General features: G+C 42.4%; 1 protein-coding gene across 1 annotated transcript in view; it reads left to right on the top strand.

The window, feature by feature from the left end:
• Nucleotides 1-21663, top strand: part of ZNF236 (zinc finger protein 236) — a 92143-nt gene that overhangs the window by 12624 nt on the left and 57856 nt on the right. Inside the window, exons 5-11 of the mRNA XM_015412837.1 lie at nt 2272-2396; nt 10203-10375; nt 11456-11602; nt 12155-12226; nt 16249-16413; nt 18946-19171; nt 20029-20301. Of these exons, the coding sequence (XP_015268323.1) occupies nt 2272-2396; nt 10203-10375; nt 11456-11602; nt 12155-12226; nt 16249-16413; nt 18946-19171; nt 20029-20301 (1181 nt within the window). The remainder of the gene's footprint in view (nt 1-2271; nt 2397-10202; nt 10376-11455; nt 11603-12154; nt 12227-16248; nt 16414-18945; nt 19172-20028; nt 20302-21663) is intronic.

Raw genomic sequence — 21663 nt, 5'->3', positions numbered from 1 at the left:
TTTCCCTATTTCATTCCTTCTTTCCTTCTCTCTACTCTCTCTCTCTTTCCTTCCCTCTTTCCTCCTTCTGTGGCCCAACTCACTTCCCTCCCCCCTGCAGGCCGGCTGGGGAAGGGAAGTGGAGGCTTTTGAAGATGCCTCCCCCCCCTTTTGCTTCCCCGTCTGACATCACTTCAGGTGATGTCAGGGGGGGATGGCATATGCTAATCAGCTATTATGCTAATACCTAGTAGCTCATTAGCATACCTTATGCTAATGAGCTCCTGCAGCTCTTTTTCTATGAAATTACCCCTGATTAACACCTATGAACAGGAACAGGCAATCTAGGTTTCACACTGGTGCCTTAATGCAGGAGCTGATCTCCATATAACGTAGTCTTTATACCTAGGCTGAGCTCCTGGGGATCCACAATGGCTGTAGTACTAGCATAGTATGCAAATCATTTTTATTTATTTGAGCTGAGCGATCTACCATCGCTTAAACTCTCCTTATCAATTTGATCATGAACATTGCTTCATTGTAAGGCAAGAACTTCTTGAAAGTCAGTAGATAAATGCATTTTAAAAAAGGAAACTAGGTTCAGTTAGAGAGCAGCACAGGGCAAATGTATACTGTCCTGAATATACAGATACTAAACGATTGATGGGTCATGGCACACAGATTTGTCCACACTGTGCTTATGAATAACATGATGAGAGCCAGAGTGGAGTAGTGATAAGAGTATCAGACTAGGATCTGGGAGACCCCTGTTGGAATGCCCACTCTGCCATGGAAGTTTGCTAGGGGACCTGAGGCCAGACATACACCCTCAGCCTAACCTTCCTCACAAGGTTGTTGCAATGATAAGATGGAGGAGAGGAGAATGATAATACTGCTTTGTGTCCCCATTGGGAGCAAAGATGGGTATAAATGAAGCAAATAAAAATAATTACATGTGCTTTTGTACGTAGTTTATCATTATTCTACCCTTTTGAGAATGATAGTATCATGCGAAGTAGGTATATGCATTTTTCCAAGATACTTACCCTCCTATGTGTACTAGCTTACCATCCCACATTACTGTAGAGCTTTTTTGTTTGCAAGACTGAATATTAGTCCTACAATGGTTTTAATGGGAGATTTTTGAATAGGCCCTATTCTGACAGAATCTGCCCTCGTGGCATTAATAGAATAGATACATCCTTCCATGCCCTGCTTAAATGCAGGTTCTTTGAGAATATAAGGGATCAGTATAGTAAGCCTTTAATCAACCAACTGTCCCACTAGCCTCTGGAAACCTTGGCTCTTTTGCTCAGCAATAAGGATCCTAAGTTTACTCCAGCACCTGCAAAATTTGTCTCAGTCCTTTTAGTCCTTGCATCAAAAGAAGAAGAAGAAGAAGAAGAAGAAGCAAGTATCTTCTGCTGCTCAAAATCTGTGAATCAATGAGCTTCTAAGGGTATAAAAGGAAGGAAAGGTATATGTATTATGGTGTTTTTGTGTGTAGTTTGTATCACGTAGGCACTGGATATGCACTGACTTGATACGTGGGATTAGGGTATCAAGTCAGTGCATATACGAATGCACCCCCCAAAATGGCCCATTCGGACCCCTTTCGGGCTGCTGCAGGTCGATTCAGAATCTCTAATTCGAAGGCTATTCGGCCCCATTATATCCTACGGGCCATTGAAGTAAATGGCGAAAACATAGGATGTATTCTGGGGGCTGGAGGGGAGGGGGCTTGAGGGAGAGACTCCAAACTCGCAGGGTAGCTGCTGGAGCCTCTCCCCAAGATACCAACCACATTTGAAGAGCATTGGACCAGGGGGTCCAATTCTACGGGCCCCCAAACAGGTTGCCCCTATCCCCTCCATTGTTCTCTATGGTGTAACTTTTCCCCCGCCATAGAGAACAATGGAGGGGATAGGGGCAACCTGTTTGAGGGCCCATAGAATTGGACCCCCTGGTCCAATTCTCTTCAAACTTGGAAAGGAAAAGAACTGAGGAAAAGAACTGAGAGCATAAGAATGCCAAAAGGTCTAAAATGTCTACAGCTTTTTTCTAGCTTTATATTTGATACAGATTCAACTGGTAATGTATGTTAGAATAGACTGAGTGATACCATACTTGTGCTTTAAGACCTTATTAATGTGTACTTGATATGCATTTCTAATTGCAATGCACACAAGATCCAAAATCCAGTTGAAATACAGAAATCAACTCTACTTTCAAACGAGGTGATTATAGGAATCACTGTCCTATTAAAATTAACTGTTTAATATACACCAACAGGGTATCAAATACCAGGTCGTATAACAGAAATATCGATAGAAGTGGGTTTACGTATTCATGTCCACACTGTGGGAAGACATTCCAGAAACCAAGTCAATTAACACGGCATGTTCGAATACACACAGGTAAGGTGAATAAATCCATACAGGATATATTTGAAATTGTATATAGAGCTGTGAGGTTGTGGAAGACAATTTCCTATCCCCCTAATTTCCCCAACCCTCCTTTATTTAGTTTTTTTGTATAACCTTTTTGAGGGTAAGTATTTGTGCTCCTCACAAGCATAGATCTGCTTTCTTAGAAAGATGGTGTGTTGTGTCCTGTTCTTTCATAAAAACGCAGGTGTATAAACGGGTTATTGGGTTTTACACGCTTCAGTGAAAGCTTGTTGTAATCTGAGATATTTAAAATACAAATGTAAAATACCACTATGGGCAGTGAAGCAAGCTTTGCATGCTCTTCTACCACTCTTAGAACTTTTCGCCTTGTTATGTATATGTTTTTATCCTGCCCTTTCTCTAAGGACCTTAGAATGGCATCACCCCCACCCCCTTTTGCTCTTTCAAGAACTGGTGAAGTAGGTTAGGCTGAGAGTGTTGACTGGCCCAAAGTCACCTCTATGGCAAAGTAGGATTTGAGCTCGCATCTCATCAATCAGACCATTATAGACCACTAAACTGTGTGTATAAGATAGGCCCAAAAGGTTGCGTAAGTGAGGTCTGCTCATATATGTTTTATGTATAGATTCTGTGTCTATGTGTTCTGTGTGCAGTGGTGGAGGGAGCAAAATTCCAGAAACTTTGAAGGTTCATACTTGTCCTTAACTGTATAAATAACTTCAAACTGGGCAATCTAAACTGGCTCATAGACATTAATTTGCTTATGCCATCTTCAGAGTGGAATTAATATCTTGCTGCTCACTGTTTTCTTAGAACAAGAAACAATTGCTTCTAACGGAATGCCTTAAATCTCATCTGCCACTTAAACGTTTAATATTGAGTTCAACCCCCCCCCCAAAAAAACCCCCACATGATATAGTAATGGGAGCACTTCGCACAAATATAACTTTAATTTTGAGGAGCCAGGTGGGTCATTCAACCCACCCTGTGTGACACAAAGGGAGAGGCAAACTGATAAAATAATTTCTAGGCTGAACTGCATATAGCTTAAAAAATAATCATCATCATCTGATTTCTAGTCTGACTTTGGTAATCAATGTTCGTTTCCTTATGCTCATATTATTTTATTGGAAAACTGGTAATTTGACAGTTCAGTGCCAGATAAATCAGCCTAATAAGGAATTTTGTTTTATATATGAACATGCAGAGAATGGACACAAGAGGTCAGCCTTACCCCTAATTTTAAAAGAATCTGTTCATTATTTTCAGAAGAAATATTTTTGATTTTCAAGAACTTCTTGTGCACATGTTAAGCAGCTAGAGATAATTAATCTGAGCTCATTACGTTTACATTCTTGTTAATTTTGTTATGTATCAAATCATTGTTCTTGAACTGGTATGTTTCTAATTTGATGTTTGTGCTTAATGTTTTCTGTATGTACTTGGAAAGCTAAACCATCAAGTTGATAAAAGTACTTGATAAAAATCTACTCTGTTGGAAATGAGAAAATCAACTGTCTTGAATGGAAAAGATACTTGTCAAAATATTAATTTCTAATGTTTGCAGAATTCTTGTACCAATGTATTTCATTATCTTATATAAGTACTTGACCCCTTTCATTTATTAGGTTCTTACAGGCTTGTCAGATATGGTCCTTCTTCACCCAGTCCAGATTCTTGCTCCATCTAAAACTTCCATGCAATCCAACTAGTAGGCATGCAAGCCAGCTCTGCCATGGTTACATGCAGGTTCAGTTCAAGTTTTGGGGGAACCCAGGGCAGAGAATGCGTGGGCACCCTTCCCCTGCCTATTGTCACTCCCCATGCCTGTGCCCCCCTTTCCCTTCCCCAAGCCCTTAATCATGTGTCCTTTCCCTCCAGCTTGCTCACTTTCAAGCATTTTCATTGATCATGTTCCCAGATGCACACACCACATGCATGCTATTCTCCCAGCAGTACTGAGAAGAGTGTGTGGCTTGGGAGCACAGGTGTTGGGGGAGCTCACAAGTGGGCAGGTGGGGGAAGAGCGAACATGTGGACATTGGGGGAGGTGTAGTTAGGAGGTAGCAGTAATGGACCTCACTGAATGTCTTTGGCTCTGATAGCTGCCGCACCTCAGGGTATGCTGACATAGGCTCTGCTTATATGCTCTAGTGATGTATGTGGAGGACCTCCCATCACCATTCTGAGGCCATATACACAATTAAATGGTATTTTTTTGTGTCCTTTCCTGGAGTGTACTGGGATTTTGAATGGTGTGGGCATCTTGTCTGTGCAGCATCTTGTCCCTGGGTTTTCTTCTCATAATATGCTTTAGTAGGGACTGGATCATAACCTAAATAACTTTACGAATGTACTAATAAGTACACTTTAAGCACTAAGGTACATATCAATATATCTAATTCTCAGTGTGACCCACCATCTGTGGATACTTCAAACAAGAGACAGATCTTTCCACAGATCTGAAAAAAACACCCCAGATTTGCAGAAAAACCTGAAATTAAAAATAAATAAATAAAAATATTAGAAGCAGCACCTGTATATTTAAGAAGCAAATGCCCTAATTGATGGTAGTGGGCAACTACAACAGTATTGCCATCCTTCAAACCTTGGTATCTTCGACGTGGTCTCTGTGCTTCACACCCATGGGATCTAGTGCACACGCGCTGGATCGATCGGTGCTGTAGCAAGCTCTTTTAACGGATTTTCGCGCCCAGTCCCTCGGGCATGCGCAGAAACCCCACTGCGCATGCCCCGAGGAGTGGGCGCGGACATCCTGCCAGTTCCTTTCTTGCCGCCGCGTTGAGTAGACCTATTTTTCGTCAGTCAGATCGGTTCGCTTCTGGCTTTCGCCTCACAGCTCTTAGGGATTTTTTCCTTATCCTAAATTTCCTCTCCTTTTTCTTTTTGTTTGTTCTTCAAAAAAACTTAAAAAAAATTATTTTCTGCTGAGGGAGAGTCTACCGATTACCTCTGGCCTTCGGGCTACCCCCCCTCAAACGTTCCCTCTTCTTCACTTTCTTTTATGGAGAAGAAGTGGGGTTTTTTCAATAGGTGCAAGGGTTGCGGCAGCAAACTTGCTCCTCCCGACTGTCATACCCTGTGCATTTTTGGTCTCGGAGAGTCTCACCGGCCAGAGTCCTGTTGTCACCGTGTTCGTTTTTCTAATCAAACACAGAAAAACCGAGCTGCGCGCCTTAAAGTAGCGCTGCTAGAATCGGCCCTTACTCCTACCTCAGCGATGGAGGAGAGACCATCAACATCGACAAATCCGGCATCGAGACCTGCCTCAAAGTCCCTTAAGGTGGCGAAGAAGGGGAAGTCAGTGGTGCCTGCACTGGGTGATGCCCCTAAAGTGCCTCCCGCTCCAACGGCAGTATCGATATCGGAGGCCCAAATTCCTCCACCGATACCGAGCATCCAACTATTGGATTCCCCCATCTAACAAGTGGAGCGTCCTTACTCCGACATTGAGACGGTAGAGCTCCTAAGTCACCAGATGGGTGCTGAGCCTTCTCCCTCTCCTTCTACTTCATTGGAATCGATGATATCGGAGGCTCCCGATGTCGAAACACGTCGGTACCAACACGCTTCTCACAGCACGCAATGTCATCCTCCGCGTCTCCATGTCCAATATGTCGATATCGACGACCAAGAAGAAGAAGAGATTGGATTTATACCCCGCCCTTCACTTGGAGTCTCAGAGCAGCTTACAAACTCCTTTCCCTTCCCCTCCCCACAACGGACACCCTGTGAGGTGGGTGGGGCTGAGAGAACTCTGACACAAACTGCCCTTTTTCAAGGACAGCTGTGTCAGAGCTTGTGACTGACCCAAGGTCACATCAGCAGGTGCAAGTGGAGGAGTGGGGAATCAAACCCGGTTCTCCCAGATTAGAGTCCGCACACTTAACCACTACACCAAACTGGCCCTCAGACCAAGACTACAGGGATGGTTCTCACAGACAGGCTACTGCTTTGTCTCCCAGACGTCCACGGTCCAGAAGTCGATCCCCCCGAGTCTTCCTGCCCCCTCCACCACCGATATCTTGGGATCAACGACAGTTGAGATACCTGTACGGGGCTTATCCACCATCCATGCCATGGTTGACTCCGGCGGGCTATTCTGATTGGGATCGCTATTTGTCCCACTCTGTTCACAGATCAAGGTCGTCCCACAAGTCGAGACCTTCAGCATCTCTGTCTCGTCCTCATGCAGACGATCCTTCCCACCATAGACTGGAACCAAGTCGTCCTCCCAACCCTCTGGTCACTCCAAACCCTGTCGTTCCACCAAAACCTATAGCTTGTCAAGAGGACACTTCGGTCCATATACCACACCAAGACTCCTCTGACTCCATGGAAGAAGACTCGGATATGGAAGCATCTGAGGCTCATACTTCTCCCGACCATAAATCTCCCAACCAGGATGTCGCTGAGGACCTACCCATATCCCCATCCGACAACCTTACGTCATACACAGATTTAGTCAAAAGAATGGCCCACTCTTTAGGCCTCTCTGTCATCCAGCAACTTCCGCAGGCAACAGATGCCGTTTTTGATATAGTCCAGCTTGATACATCCTCCACCTTGGCATTGGCTATGTCTTCAGTCCTTTTGCAGGCAGCAAAGGCTCCATGGCTAAAACCCTCATCAGCCCCAGTGTCCACGAGATGACTGGACCACATGTATAGGGTCCAAGAGGCAGATGCCGAATTCCTATTCTCGCACCCTCAGCCAAATTCGATGGTGATAACATCTTCCTCTAAATCCAAGAGGACACACTCCGCACCTTCTGACAAGGAAGGTAAGAAATTGGATGCCTTTGGCAGACGCTTCTACTCCACAGGAGCATTGGGAGTCAAGGCCACTAACTACCTGGCCTGCATGAATAGGTATCAATATACTCTCTGGGAACGGTTCTCCGAACTTCTGACCCACCTCCCAGAAGACAAACTCCAGGCAGCCAGAGTCATCCAAAAGGAAGGCATGGTGTTGGCAAAGCAACAGCTCAACACTACTAAGCATGTCCTCGAGGCATCCTCCAGAACTATAGCCTCTGCAATAGCTCTCAGGAGACATTCTTGGCTCTGCAATACTAATCTGCCCATGGATACTAGATCTTATGTGGAAGACCTTCCATTTGATGGCCTGGGACTTTTCAATGCCACTACTGATTCTACTTTACAGGAATTAGATAAAAGCATAAAAGCTTCTCGAGCTCTAGAAGTGTCATCCTCTGCGAGGCAACCATACCGTCCCTGCACCTGGTCGATATCCTGGCAGAGGCGTACCACAAGTTGTCAGTCTCTGGACACACAATGGAGACCGCGAACATCTTTGGGAGGCCAAAAATCCACCTTCCAGAAACCAATATTCGGTTCCGGGCAACAATCTTCCTGCACCAAACATACCAAACCCTCCAAGCAGGGTTTTTGACTTCCCAGTCACTGAGTCAGCTCAAACCTGCCTGTCACCTTTTCTTCACACTTGGCGTCACATCACCTCGGACGAGTGGGTGCTGTCCATCTTGACCCGACGCTACCAAATCCAGTTCCACCAGAACCCCAATACTCCTGTCGTCTCCATGCCCCCTTCCCCAGCTCTCCTAGAGGAGGTTTCTGTCCTTCTCCAGAAGGGAGCCATCGAACATGTACCACCACACCTCCACGGGACGGGGTTTTATTCCCAATACTTCACAGTCCCGAAGCGAGATGGAGGCGTTCGACCCATATCAGATCTAAGGGAGCTGAACCGTTTTGTGACCTACCACTGCTTCCGCATGGTGTCCCTACAACAGATCATGCCATTGCTTCGGAGACACGTCTGGATGGCCACCCTCGACCTCCAAGACGTGTACTTCCACCTTACCATCCACCCCACCCACCGCCAATACCTACGCTTTGCGATTGGTCAACATCATTACCAGTATATGGCCCTGCCATTCGGCCTGTCCAGCACCATGATTGTGGTTGCAGCTTTCCTCCGTCTCCAGGGTGTTTCCATCTACTCATATATTGACAATTGGCTTCTGGTAGCGCCTTCCAAGAACACCCTGGTCTCAAACGTCACAGAGACTCTGGCACTATTGGAGAATCTGGGCCTACAAGTCAATCGACAAAAGTCTCAATTGTGCCCAGTCCAGAGAATACAGTACATCGGCACTATACTGGATTCCAAGACATGCATGGCTTACCTGCCCCACGACAGGGCGGCAGATATCATTTCCTTAGCCACCGTCGTCCGTACCCAACCCTCCATCACTGCCTTCCAAATTCAGAGGCTGCTTGTCCTGATGGCTGCAACTACGTCGTTTCTTGTCTTTGCCAGACTCAAAATGCGTCCTCTCCTTTTCTACCTCAGTAGAACACACCCAACTAGACGAGACTCGCAACTGTTTGTCTTTTACGCCTCAGCTCGGCTGGGCACTCGCATCACGGCTCAGCGCCTGTCAAAGTGGATTGTGGGTCTCATCCGTCTATGTTACCTGATCGCCAAACAGCTATTGCCTGGCCCTATCAGGGCTCATTCAACCAGGGCTATCGCGACTTCCACTGCCTTCCTCCAGGGAGTGCCACTGATGGACATTTGCAAAGCCGCTATGTGGGCCACGCCTAACACCTTCATCAGGCACTACGCCCTAGATGTCCGTACGAACACCAATACTAGCATGGGACGTCACATTCTATCTTCGGCTATGCAGTAAAGGACCTGGCAGCACCCTCCTCCAGGTAGGCCACTGCTCGCTAATCTCCCATGGGTGTGAAGCACAGAGACCACGTCGAAGATAAACAGGTTGTTTACCTGTAACTGTTGATCTTTGAGTGGTCATCTGTGCATTCACACCACCCGCCCTCCTTCCCCGCTGCTGTTAGCTTCTACATTTTCAATAGGGGTTGATTTGCGGCGGTTTGAAGGAACTGGCGGGATGTCCGCGCCCACCCCTCTGAGCATGCGTGGTGGGGTTCCTGCGCATGCCTGAGGGACTGGGTGCGAAAATCCGTTAAAAGAGCTTGCTACAGCACCGATCGATCCAGCGCGTGCGCACTAGATCCCATGGGTATGAATGCACAGATGACCACTCGAAGATCATCAGTTACAGGTAAGCAACCTGTTTTTCTTTGGTTTCGGTTAGTAAAAAGCAGGGATGGGTAGGGCCCTTCCAGGGCTGTTTTGGCCTTTGTGGGCAGACCCATCAGGGCCAGGCCTGGCAGAACCATAGGCTGAAAATAAGGTCCTCCGCAAGTAAGTACTTGCAGGTTCCCCACCATGTAACTGGCCCTGGCTTGCTGCCTGGCACCAAGCAACTGGGGTCTAGTTTTCTCAGGTAGAGGCTGCCACGGGGAGGAAGGGAGGGAAAGCTGAAGAAGGGGGCAGATAAAAGTAGGTTGGCTGGTGTGTCGGAAGGAGAGGAGGAAGCAGGAAAAGGGGAGAGGCTATGGGGGCTGTCAGGGAGGGGAAAGAGAAAACAGTGAAGAATTAGATGCCCCTGTCCACAAGCCCTTGTGGGTCCCCTCTTATTACTAACTTTTATTTTATTTCCATACACAAAAATTATATATATTGCATGATGAAAGAGGATTTTGTATTCAAAGACAGTCGTTTATCTGTGTAGGTTTAAAACTGAAAGGGAATCTTTGTATGTAAGATTGCCTGACAGAAATGTGGAACATGTCATTTAATTTTACAGTATTTCATACATCACTATGTTACAACATACTTTGTTTTACATTAAATTTATGTTAATGTTGCTAGTTACTAGTGAGAACACATTTCTTTGGTTTTTAAATATATTTATGGTTTTGTTTTTTTTAGGTGAAAGACCATTTAAATGTAGCGAATGTGGAAAGGCGTTTAATCAGAAGGGGGCGTTACAAACCCATATGATTAAACACACTGGTGAAAAACCCCATGCCTGTGCCTTTTGTCCTGCAGCCTTCTCTCAGAAAGGCAATCTTCAGTCACATATTCAGAGAGTTCATTCAGAGGTAAACAGCACAGATGATTGCAGTTATTGGCAACCTACTTTATAGCAAGTTCCTAATGCCACTGTCAATATTCAGTGTTTCCACAATTTTTTAACCATTCATTATGCGGTATGATCCTAGATCGAATACAATGCCCCTTCTTCCAAATATGACCAGGGAATGACATCTTCTGTCAGATTCCTAGGCAGCCTATCAGGGCATGTCCTTCCTTTGTCTCAACCTATGGTCAAGAGGATTGGGGGAAGATAAAGAGGAGATGATAACTGATCATGGGATAGGGTTCAGCACAAAGACAGAACACAAGGAGAAAGATGGATTAGAAAATGCAAAATGGAGGAGGCCATCCAACGTTCATCCCCATACAGTCTGTGAAATTTAACTGGTAATTAACCCACAGTATATGATACTGAAATCACAATTAGCATGGAAAGGATTTTTAGCTTCTTCTTCAACTCCCCTGATGAGTAGCCAATTAACTAAAAAAAAATCAGGTTTTCCTGATTTTTTTTTTTACTGGATTTCATTATAATAAATGTTATAATAAATTATAATGGAGCCATTTCTTGCACTCACTTGAATAATCTCTTGACATATTTGGATTTGTGGTACCAATCTCTTTATATATGAAACTTCTACAGTACCCTGGAGCTGACATCCACTTGGTTCAGCCTCTGATCTGGTACTTTTTTGCTTGTGCTTTCTGTATTTTTTCCATCATAAAAACAGAATTTGTACATGTGCTAAATCTAGTAAGCGTCTGTCAAAAGAAGCAAAATACCACCAAGCAAAAACTCCTCTGAGACCTTTCTGCTTATAATTTAGCATTTTTCTGAGTTCTATGAGTAGAAAATACAGTTTGGTGGGTGCATAATGATGATTGTGTCATGAAGCATAATCTCGGAATGGCTGGGCTATTTCAGACCCATATTGAATTTGTCTAATGCAACAAGCTGGTCTTTCAGATGCAGTATAAAACTGAGAGTGTTTCTGAGGAGCCTTAGTTGTAATTTTGCTATACTATATAGAAAATCATAACTGTAAAGTTTTGACTGAGGTTTTTTTTTTCATTTATTCCTCAAGGTGAAGAATGGCCCCACGTATAACTGTACAGAATGTAGTTGTATCTTCAAAAGTTTAGGCAGCTTACATACTCATATCAGCAAGATGCATATGAGTAGCACACAAAACACAGCAAGCTCTACAACAGAGACATCTCATATTACAACGGTAACATTTGCATCCTAATCTATTGGTAAAGGAGTTTTTAAATATAATTTTCCTCTTATGTATGTGTGTGACTGAGAGGAAGATATAGACAGAAACGACCTATATTTAATACCTATTTCTGTTTTCTACAGACATATGTACATTCCATGAGGAAATTTTCTTTTTAGGTCTCACTAAATTGAATAGTTGATGTACAAGAGTACTCTTAATGAATGGCTATTTATTTTAGAGAAGCAAACCAGCAGAAGATCACAATGGGATATGCCTTTGGTGTTCAGCTTCCTTTTTTATTAACTGATAAGTGGTACAACAAATTTAACCAACTTGAAATAACTGGTTCTGCTTAAGTTTCCTGCCCCTTTAACAATTAAATCTTGTCTGCTGCTGATTCATGTATAGTATGTCTGCTTTAAAAAAAAATACATCTCGCCTTATAAAGCTTGCTGGCTTACCTTAACTTGAATCCTGATGGAAGAAACTGTCATATCTTTGTACTTCCATATGTTAATTTTGGGACGGTATTAACTTACTATCCATTCTTATTTTCCATAGGATTCTGTGGCTCAGCCTCTGACATTAACAACAGTTAATTTGTTGCAGCCTGTTGATAATAAATGGAAGAATGTGAGTATGTTAGTTGTTAGCTTAACTGTAACGCATTTGATATGGCATGAGTTCATAGTAGGGTTGCCAGCTCCGGGTTGGGAAATACTTGGGGATTTTGGGGGTGGAGCCTGAGGTGGGTGGGGTTTGGGGACGGGAGGGACTTCAGTGGAGTATAATGAGGTAGAGTCCACTTTCCAAATCAGTCATTTTATCCGGGTGAACTGATCTCTGTTGCCTGAAGATCACCTGTAATACCAGGAGTTCTCCAGCCACCACCAGGAGGTTGGCAGCTCTAGTTCATAGGTATGTCTAGAACAAGAGCCAGTTTGGTGTAGTGGTTAGGAGCACGGACTCTAATCTGAGAGAACTGGGTTTGATTCCCCACTCCTCCACATGCAGCTGCTGGTGTGACCTTGGTTCAGTCATAAGTTCTTTCAGAACTGTTCTCTTAAGGGCAGTTCTCAAGAGAGCTCTCTCAGCCCCACCTACCTCACAGGGTATCTGCTGTGGGGAGGGGAAGGGAAAGGAGATTGTAAACTGCTCTGAGACTCCTTTGGGTAGTGAATGGCAGGGTATAAATCCAATCTCCTCCTCCTCCCCTTTTTCTTCTTCTTCCTACACATTAATATATATTTTTTCTTAAATTAAATATCTTTATTCAACCCAATAACTTTAAAAATTCATATACCAAATGTAAGATAACAAATCTAAATATACAAATATACCAAATAAAATTAAATGCCAAATACTCAATATCACAAGGTTTCTGTCTCTCCCATCACAACTTGTTCTTTGCAGGAAGGGAAATATCTCAGGCAAGTCAGTTTAATAACATCAGTTTAGTCCAGTTCTTCTCTCCCAAGGCCACCACAACTTATTCTTTGTGGGCAGGGAAATAACCCAGGCAAGTCAGTTATTATCATCAATCTTGTCCAATCTGATAATCATCTTGTCTGGTCATGTTGAGACACAAAGCTTAAAAAGGGAAACCACACAGCCTCAAAATGAGTAGAATAAGAGCCTGATTCTGTATTTGGAATTTTCATGGCCTCTTTTTCTAAAAGGCACAAATCACAGATTTTTTTGGTACCAATAGTCTCTATGTAGTGGTATATGCCTCTTCCATTTTTGGGCAATTACACATTTGTATTTTGATAAGGAATTGTACTAAACTCAAAGAAAGACTTCAGAAAGCCTGTGCTTTTCCTGTTTGGAACTCTGTTGCCATTGACCAAAAAAGGATAAGCATCTGAAAATGCTAGAGAGCGCTGTGCGGGGAAAAGAATACCCATGTTCAGCACCTGCATTAAGTGGACGACAATTGTGTGGTGTATGTACAATAATGAAGAGAGGAGCTGTTGTCCAGTTCTGATAATGCTGATCATCAGTTTGGAAAGGCTGCCAAATCAGGCATTCCATCCCTCTATCCCAACAAGTAGTCAGTGCTTTCAGAGCCGGGTAGTAGTTTGGAATCCTTATGTAAGAGAACAGATATTGTGCAAGAGCATTTCTGAGTGTGGGCCAGGATGCTGGATATAAATGTAAGATAGCCTAGTTGTTGTTGTTAGCTTTTTATAAACAGGAAGAGTGATGTTCAAAATAGCTATGTCTTTCTTTGTGAAACATCCTTGAAAAATGTGGGCCCATGGGCAGAAAAACTTTCTGGAAATTTTGAAGCCATGGGAAAAAGCAAATTTGGGAGAAAAATGGAAAGAAACACAATGCTTACTTATCAAATGTTAACTCCCTTTATTAACAACATAAATACATATAATTTAGCACATAAAATTGTACATTTTTGGTGTGTGAAATTTTAAAAAGTATATAGTTTTCTGCAAGTGGAATTGTGAACATAGCCAGTCCTAACTTAGCAGATGTTTTAGTTTTTGCCATCTAAGAAGTAGGGGAAAAAATAACAGCTGTAAATGGAAAACACAAATTACATAGGTGTCCAATAGCACTTTAAAGATTGTCTCATTCCCTCAGATGCAAACATCCTGGTTACCAAGCAGGGGGAAATTAAAATGAAGAGAAGAGAAACAAGGAAAAAAGTTCTTTTTCCTCCCTTCAAAAGTGCCTTTTTTCCTCCAGGTTTTTCCATCTGTAAGTCTAAGGCCTGTTCTTTTTTCCCAGTGGGTTTAGACTGGAGTAACTAGGGATGGGCATGAACTGGCTCAGAAACCGTTGTTTCTTTGACAGCCAGCCCTTGGGGCTTGCTGCCCAAGAAAACTCCTTTAAAGAGGTGAGAGGCATGGAGCAAACTACAGGCATTTTGTTAGAAAACAATTTACTTCATTTGTTTCAAACATTTCTACTTCCTGAAGTAGCTGAAGTAGATATGAAACCAATCATAATACTGTCTAGATGGAAGAGTTACCACTAAAAAAACTTTTCAAAATAAGAACATAACCAGTGATCCATCTAGTCCAGCATCCTGTCTTGGACAACGGCTGAACAGTTACTCTAGAGGACCAACAACAGCATAGAGGCCAAGGCCTTCACTCACTGTTGCCTCTTAACACTGGTATTTATCATTCAGTCAATCATAAGCTTTATTGCATTAGCTCACAGCCTTAGCAATTAGCACCAAAAATGCCAGCAACATTAGCGTAATAATGCAACAACCACAATAACAATAAAAACTCTGGTATTTGAAGGTTTACTGCCTCTGATTGTGGAGGTTTCCTTTAGTGACCATGGCTAGTAGTCACTGATGGATCTATCTTCCATGAATTTATCTAGTCCCCTTAAAAAGCCATCTATACTTACTTTTGTCCATCCTGAATCCATTGCACATCAACTTCATTGAGTGCTAGGGTTGCTTCCTTCCTGCTGGGGGTAGGGGGATCTCCCAAACCCAGCTACTGTTGTCTGCTGCTGCTTGACTGGGTGGTTGAAAGGAAATGCCTAGCTGAAATAGGGGGCGTGGCTGGTATCTCCATCATGATAAAGTCACTTCCAGCACGACCCAGATGTGATGTCATCACACTGGGTGATGCTCTAGTAGTTGCCTCTAACTAGTGGTTTAACCATAAAGTTGTGTCAGAAGTGATTGCCCCCACTCCCAGCAATACTGAAGTCCCCACCTCCCTCATCTTCCACCAGTTTCCAGTGCCTGGTAACCGTGGCAGGTGCCCTTGAGTTTTAGTATTTTGGGAAAGGGAGGAAAACTTCTCTCTGTCCATAGTTCCCCCAAAACTTGAATTAACTCTGCATAATTTTATAAACCTCTCATCTCACCCCTCAGTTATCTTTTTTTTTAAACCAAAAAGTTCCAGTCTCTTTAGCTTTCCCTTGTAGGAAAGGTGCCCCAACCTCTTAATCATCCTGATAGCTGTCTTCTGTAATTTTTTCAGCTCTACAATGTCTTTTTTTACCTATGGCAACAAAACTGCACTCAGTATTCAAAATGAGGCTGTATCATTGAACTGTACAGAGAAAATAATATTGTTTGGTTGTTTTCAATCCCTTTCAAATAATCCCCATCATGGAGGTTACCTTTTTCGCTACTGCTACACACTGAGTCAACATTTTCATTGATCATTATGACCCCAAGGTCTCTTTACCTCTCAGTTTCAGCAAGTTCAGACTTCATCCACATATATTTAAGGGGTGAGGGTTGTTCCAATATGGATTACTTGACTTTTTATTACATTGACTGTCATTTGTCACATTGTTGCCCACTCACCCAATTTAGAAAGATCAAAATATATTTCGTGGTTACTGTTGTTAATTTTTACAGTTCATAATACTCATTTTATGAACTGGAGAAGTTCTCATTTTGTATGGTTAATTCAGACTGGTTTATAGTTCACCTTGGGAAGAACCTTTGTATTTAGGCATACAGGGTGAGAATCTAGTTAGAACAAATAGTCCTTTGTTGATGGCTTTGAAATGTATCCTTATGCAACAGCTGCTGATATATGGACAATGTTTATTTCTTTAAACAACTTGTTTCAGATTTTTACAAGGTGAGTTCCATGTTTTTGCATTTTTTTATTCCTTCCCATTTAATTTGAGTTTATTTCTTTTTTCCACAGACAGAAACTCCAATAACTTCTGTTTCAGGACATCAAGGTCAGCAGTCTGTAACGGATGTTATTCAGCAACTCCTTGAACTGTCAGAGCCAGTGGAAAATAATCAGCCCCAGCAACCTGGTCAGCAACTCAGTATGGCAGTGGGAATCAACAGAGACATTTTGCAGGTATGGAAATGCATACCTTATTTTTGGACCACCCATCTCTCCTTGTAGTGTGTAGAAAGCCCTTTGTGCTGGAGATGAAAGAGGTTGCTGAGAAAAGTGAATGTTCCAGCCCAGGGGTCGTTTCGTAGAAAAAGAGCTAGGGGAACTCATTAGCATAACTCATTAGCATATGCCACACCCCCTGACATCACCTGAAGTGTGTCATAAGGCCACACCCCCTGACATCACCGGAAGTGTGTCATAAGGCCACACACCCTGCCACCAACGGTCCCGGCTACCGCCACCGACCTTGCAGCTCCACTGCCGAGCCCCATGAGGGGCCCGGCGGTGGACCTGCAAGGCCAGCGGGAGTGCAAGGAAGCCCTGCGAAGGCCCTCCCTAGCCCCAGGCAGGCAGGGGTGGGGAGAGGCAGGGAGGAAGGAACTTACCCTCCCTCTTCTCCTGCCTCCTCCTGGCTGAATGAGGGCCAGAAGCAGGGCGGCCGGAAGCAGGAGGCAGGGCTTCGTCATGTGCCCCGCCCCCCGTACCTCACCCGGGGGAACTGCGATCTCCCGCGATCCCCCCCGAAATGACCTCTGTTCCAGCCTAACACTTCCCATTGCCAGGCTTTCCTGATAGCTAAGTTTCATAGCATCCTGGTTATGAACAGAGAGAGGGCAGTATGGGTATTTCTTTGGAACATTTCTGTGCTGTCTGCCCAGGGAAACTGCCTGAGACAGCTTACAGAACATAACAAAAGCATAAGACATCTTAAAATGTATTGAAATTCAGCATTTAGAGCATCAAACAACATATAAAGTATGGAACATCTTAAAATGGGTCTTAAACCATTCGCAGGCTAAAGACAAACTGTGAAATGATGTATTTATTTATATGAAGTTAAGGGTTAGTGGATGGACTATGATTCATTCCCTGCTCCCTTCTCCTTAACATATTCCCTTGGTCCCTTGTCTGGTTTGCTATTATTTATTTAAATTTATTCAAAACATTTTTATGCCTCCTTCCCATGGAATCAGAGTCCCCAAGGTGACAGACATAAAAGCACTATTTTTTTAACAATTCAAAAGATCATTTAAAATTATAAAATAATTCAATAGAGCTACATAAACAAACAACACCAGAACCAGGAAGGAGGGCCAATAACGGTTACTGGGGGGTATGCCAAACAAAATAGAAAAGTCTTCACCCACTGGTAGAACGCAGCAATAGGGAGAGACAGACAAACCTCCCTGAGGACGGAGTTCTAAAGTTTTGGTGCCATGACTGAGAAGGCCCTTTCTTGGGTTGCCACCCCTCTAACCTCAGAAGGTGAGGGCAATTGAGGCAGGGCCTCCAAAGATGACTGGAGAGAATGGGTAAGTTCATATGGGAGGAAGTAGTCCTAAAGTATGTTGGTCCCAGGCTGTATACGGCTTTAAAGATTAATGTCGACACCTTGAATTGAGCCCAGAAGAAAATTGGAAGCCGGAGTAGATGAAACAAGACGGGAGTGATATGGTCTCTATTAGGGATGGGCACAAACTGGGGAAATGGAGGTTCATCCCAGTTTGTGGTTCGTGACCTTCCCCCCACCAATAGGACCTCTTTTTGTCAGGATTAAGTTTCAGCTTGTTAGTTCTCATCCACTTCAAAACTACCTCCAGGCACCTGTTCACAGTTTCCACAGCTTCTTTGGGATCTGCTGATAGCACAGAGCTCACTGTCTTCTGCATATTGGTGGAAATTCAGCCCAAATTGCCTGGTGATCTCTTCCAGCAGCTTTACATAGAAGTTGAAAAGCATAGAGGACAAGATGGAACCTTAGCCAAAAGCTAAGGGGTGGTGCAGCATGACTTTCTGCATGACTTTCTGATACCTAACTTGGGGGTAGTACTGGAACCACTGCAGAACAGTGCCTTCTAGTCCCAACTCCCAAGGGTGGTCCAGAAAAATACCATGATGGATGGTATCGAAAGCCACCAAATGGTGCAGGAGACTTAACATGGTTGCACTCCCTCGTCAATCTCCCAGGGCAATACATTCACGAGGGTGACCAAAACTGTAAACATGCTTTTTATGTTTGAGCAGTTCTGTGTGATTTGCAGCAGAAACTGCTGGGTTATACCTCCAGGCAGTGTCACTCTTTGCTCACAATGTTCAAAACTGTCTAATGCATAAATCTTTAATATCAACATAAAATGGATTAAAAACTGGAAGTAGAAATCTGTTTAAAAATTTGGTCACATTATTACAAAACCAAACAATGCTAATATAACCTGATGCAATAATTACAAACTGAGAATATTCTTACATTTCTGGAACTGCAGGAAATTTTCAATACTGTGAATGTTTTAAAAGGTATAAAATGAGCTGCTGCTTTTGATACAGCTATGAATACTTGCTCTAAATTCTCATACTACCTTGACTGTTGAAACAACCAACTAACATTATTTTAATAATAGGTGTACTATAGTGTTGTCTAATTCTTTCAGGAAAACCAGTTGGGAATATTATGAATTCTCTTCTCAGTTTAATTCATTTTTGTTATTTTAGCAAGCTTTGGAAAATAGTGGGCTGTCTTCAATTCCAGTGTCATCAAATGCTGACTGTAATGAGAGTAAGATACCATCAAGTCAGGATGAAAATGTTGATGTTCCAAATCTCTCCAGTCATCAGGTTGACTCTAGCAGTACAGAACAAGTTAAAGAACAAGAGAACCCAGATAAAGTAGATAAAAAAGAGAAGAGAGTTCTGAAGAAAAAGTCACCATTTTTACCTGGTAATACTAAAATGGTTTATTTTTTATAATGGATGTACACAACTTTTTCATATATAGCAATTATGTAATTTACTTTTATATAGCTCGTTATAGAACTGCGTATATAGGGTTTCCAGCAGGTTTCTCATCCATGCACTGGCCAGTGTCATACCAGTTGTTTTTCTCACAGTGTTTTGTGATTTTCCATTAGTCCTCTGCATATATTTCAGGCATTGGTGCGCTGCAGGCTTCTTCTTTGCCTTCTGTATTTGAATAAAATCTCATTATAATCCATTTCCATTTATTTTGTCTGTCTTTTTTACTGGTATGCTGCTAATATTTTGATTAAAGTGGACTTCTTGTATTTTCCTTATGATTTTATTTATATAAAATACTTCTGTACCATTTTCCTAAAAGAACTTTGAAGCAGTTTACAGATTATAACAATCACAAAAGAACAATAAAAATTTAAAATTATTATTGTGATTGTGTTTAAACCTTGGCTGGAGTTTAAATCTGGGCTGCATTTAGCTGAAGGCGCTAAATGCAAAATTTCTTCATGGTACTTCACTTACCATGGTACTTCACTTTCCAAATTAAAATGGTGAATCCAGTGACTGCTATGTGTGGAATCTTGTGTCGATGGGGGAAAAAATCTTTCTCCAATGGAGGAAGAATATTCTGCTGGACTGTTAGAAGGAAGTAATTGGTCTCAAATTCTGACTTACCATTTGAGGCTGTTGTTGACTCATAGCTTTTGATTGTATTTTAAATTTTAAATTTTAATTTAAAAAAAAGAAAAAAAATTGAGGCTGTTGTTCTGGTTGTATTTTAAACTTAAGTGTACTTCTAATATTTCTTGTGTAACTCTCTTTCAGGTTCCATACGTGAGGAGAATGGAATAAGATGGCATATTTGTCCATACTGCTCTAAAGAATTTAAAAAACCTAGTGATCTAGTACGACACATTCGCATTCACACTCATGAAAAGCCATTCAAATGTCCACAGTGTTTCCGGGCCTTTGCTGTGAAGAGTACCCTTACAGCGCACATAAAAACTCATACCGGCATTAAAGCTTTTAAGTGCCAGTACTGTATGAAATGTTTTTCTACCTCAGGAAGTTTAAAAGTACATATTCGTTTGCATACAGGTAGGAGCTCACAATTTATTTCCCTTATATTGTGGCATCTGCTTAGGTATAATGAAGTATTATCTCACTTACTAAAGTAATAGCATTTTTGCCATTTGCTATTGTATGTGATCAATGTAAGGATTTTAATCAACACTTTTTCAATATTTTAATTACAGTTCTTTATTAGTAATTAAAAATTGCAAATACTTTGAGTTTCTAGGTTTGTGCTGCTGTTTTTTAACCCCATGCCAGATGGGGGTGGGTGGGAAAGACACAATATCTGTATGTTAAAATGTTTGTGTTTATGTCAGCATAACTCATAACTGACTGCAACTAAAGTAGGATGGGACAATGGGTTTATGCCCACTTTTGCCTGTGTTACTAGCATATGTTCATCCTAACATACGACTGATGCAGTCTGTTTAGATTTCTCTGTATTTTGGACCAATAATCCAACCTCTTCACCCAGGAATATTGAACCTACAGATTGCAAATCATTGGGCCCACCTGGATGCTTTCTAAAGTTTCTAAATGAGTGCAAGGATTGTTCTCTTCACTTTTCTTTTGGCCATATATATTTTTTTAATTTTTTTAATTTATTTTGTCATATAACAAATATAATGCAAATCCAATATGTTAAAAAAAAATAACTGATCCTTTACACATTGAAGTATCATCGAGAGTCCGAACAGTTCATACCAACTTTTGAAACAGATTAACAGAATTAAATTAACATGAAACTTTTCGAGGTATCAGAAAGTCCACTGATTACAGAGATTTATGAACCTAAGTATAAATACTAACCGTGCATGAAAGAAGCATAAACGAGGAAACAGTTAATAAAGCAATCCAATATTGTTTATCATATCGCAAGAACAATTACACCCATCTCTGCATTTGTTGCCAAGAAGAAGGCAGAATATCTTCTGATGCTAGGAATTCTAAAATAGGGTTCCATTTTTCCATTATGGGTTTAACCACAGGTTTCAAGGCCGATCTATTTACTTTTCTGGTGACAGAATCCATGAGGAATTGATCCCATAGTTTTTGGTACCACAATGTCAGAGTTGGAGGTTTCGGATCTTTCCAACATGTAGCAATCACTGTACGGGCTGCATCCTTATACTAATAGCCAAGTTGCCCCCTCCGTGCGGATATCTATATCTGCACTTTGGGGGCACTTGGGGGGCCGGGGGAGGTTTGTGCACACGTGGGCCAGTCCCCACATGTGCACAAAAAAAAAAAGTTGAAAAAAATTTCGGGGGGATGTTTAAATCCCCCCGAAAGTGCAAGAGCGTCTCCTGCGCGTGCGCAGGAGACGCTCTGCGACCTACCGGGCTTGCATGCGGGGGAAGGGAGACAGGCAGGGTGGGCGGGTGG

Source organism: Gekko japonicus, unplaced genomic scaffold (assembly GCF_001447785.1).
Source record: "Gekko japonicus isolate JY-2015 unplaced genomic scaffold, Gekko_japonicus_V1.1 scaffold1157, whole genome shotgun sequence".
NCBI lineage: Eukaryota > Metazoa > Chordata > Lepidosauria > Squamata > Gekkonidae > Gekko > Gekko japonicus.
The sequence above is the reverse complement of the archived record's forward strand: the minus strand, read 5'-3'. Positions and strand labels throughout refer to the sequence as shown.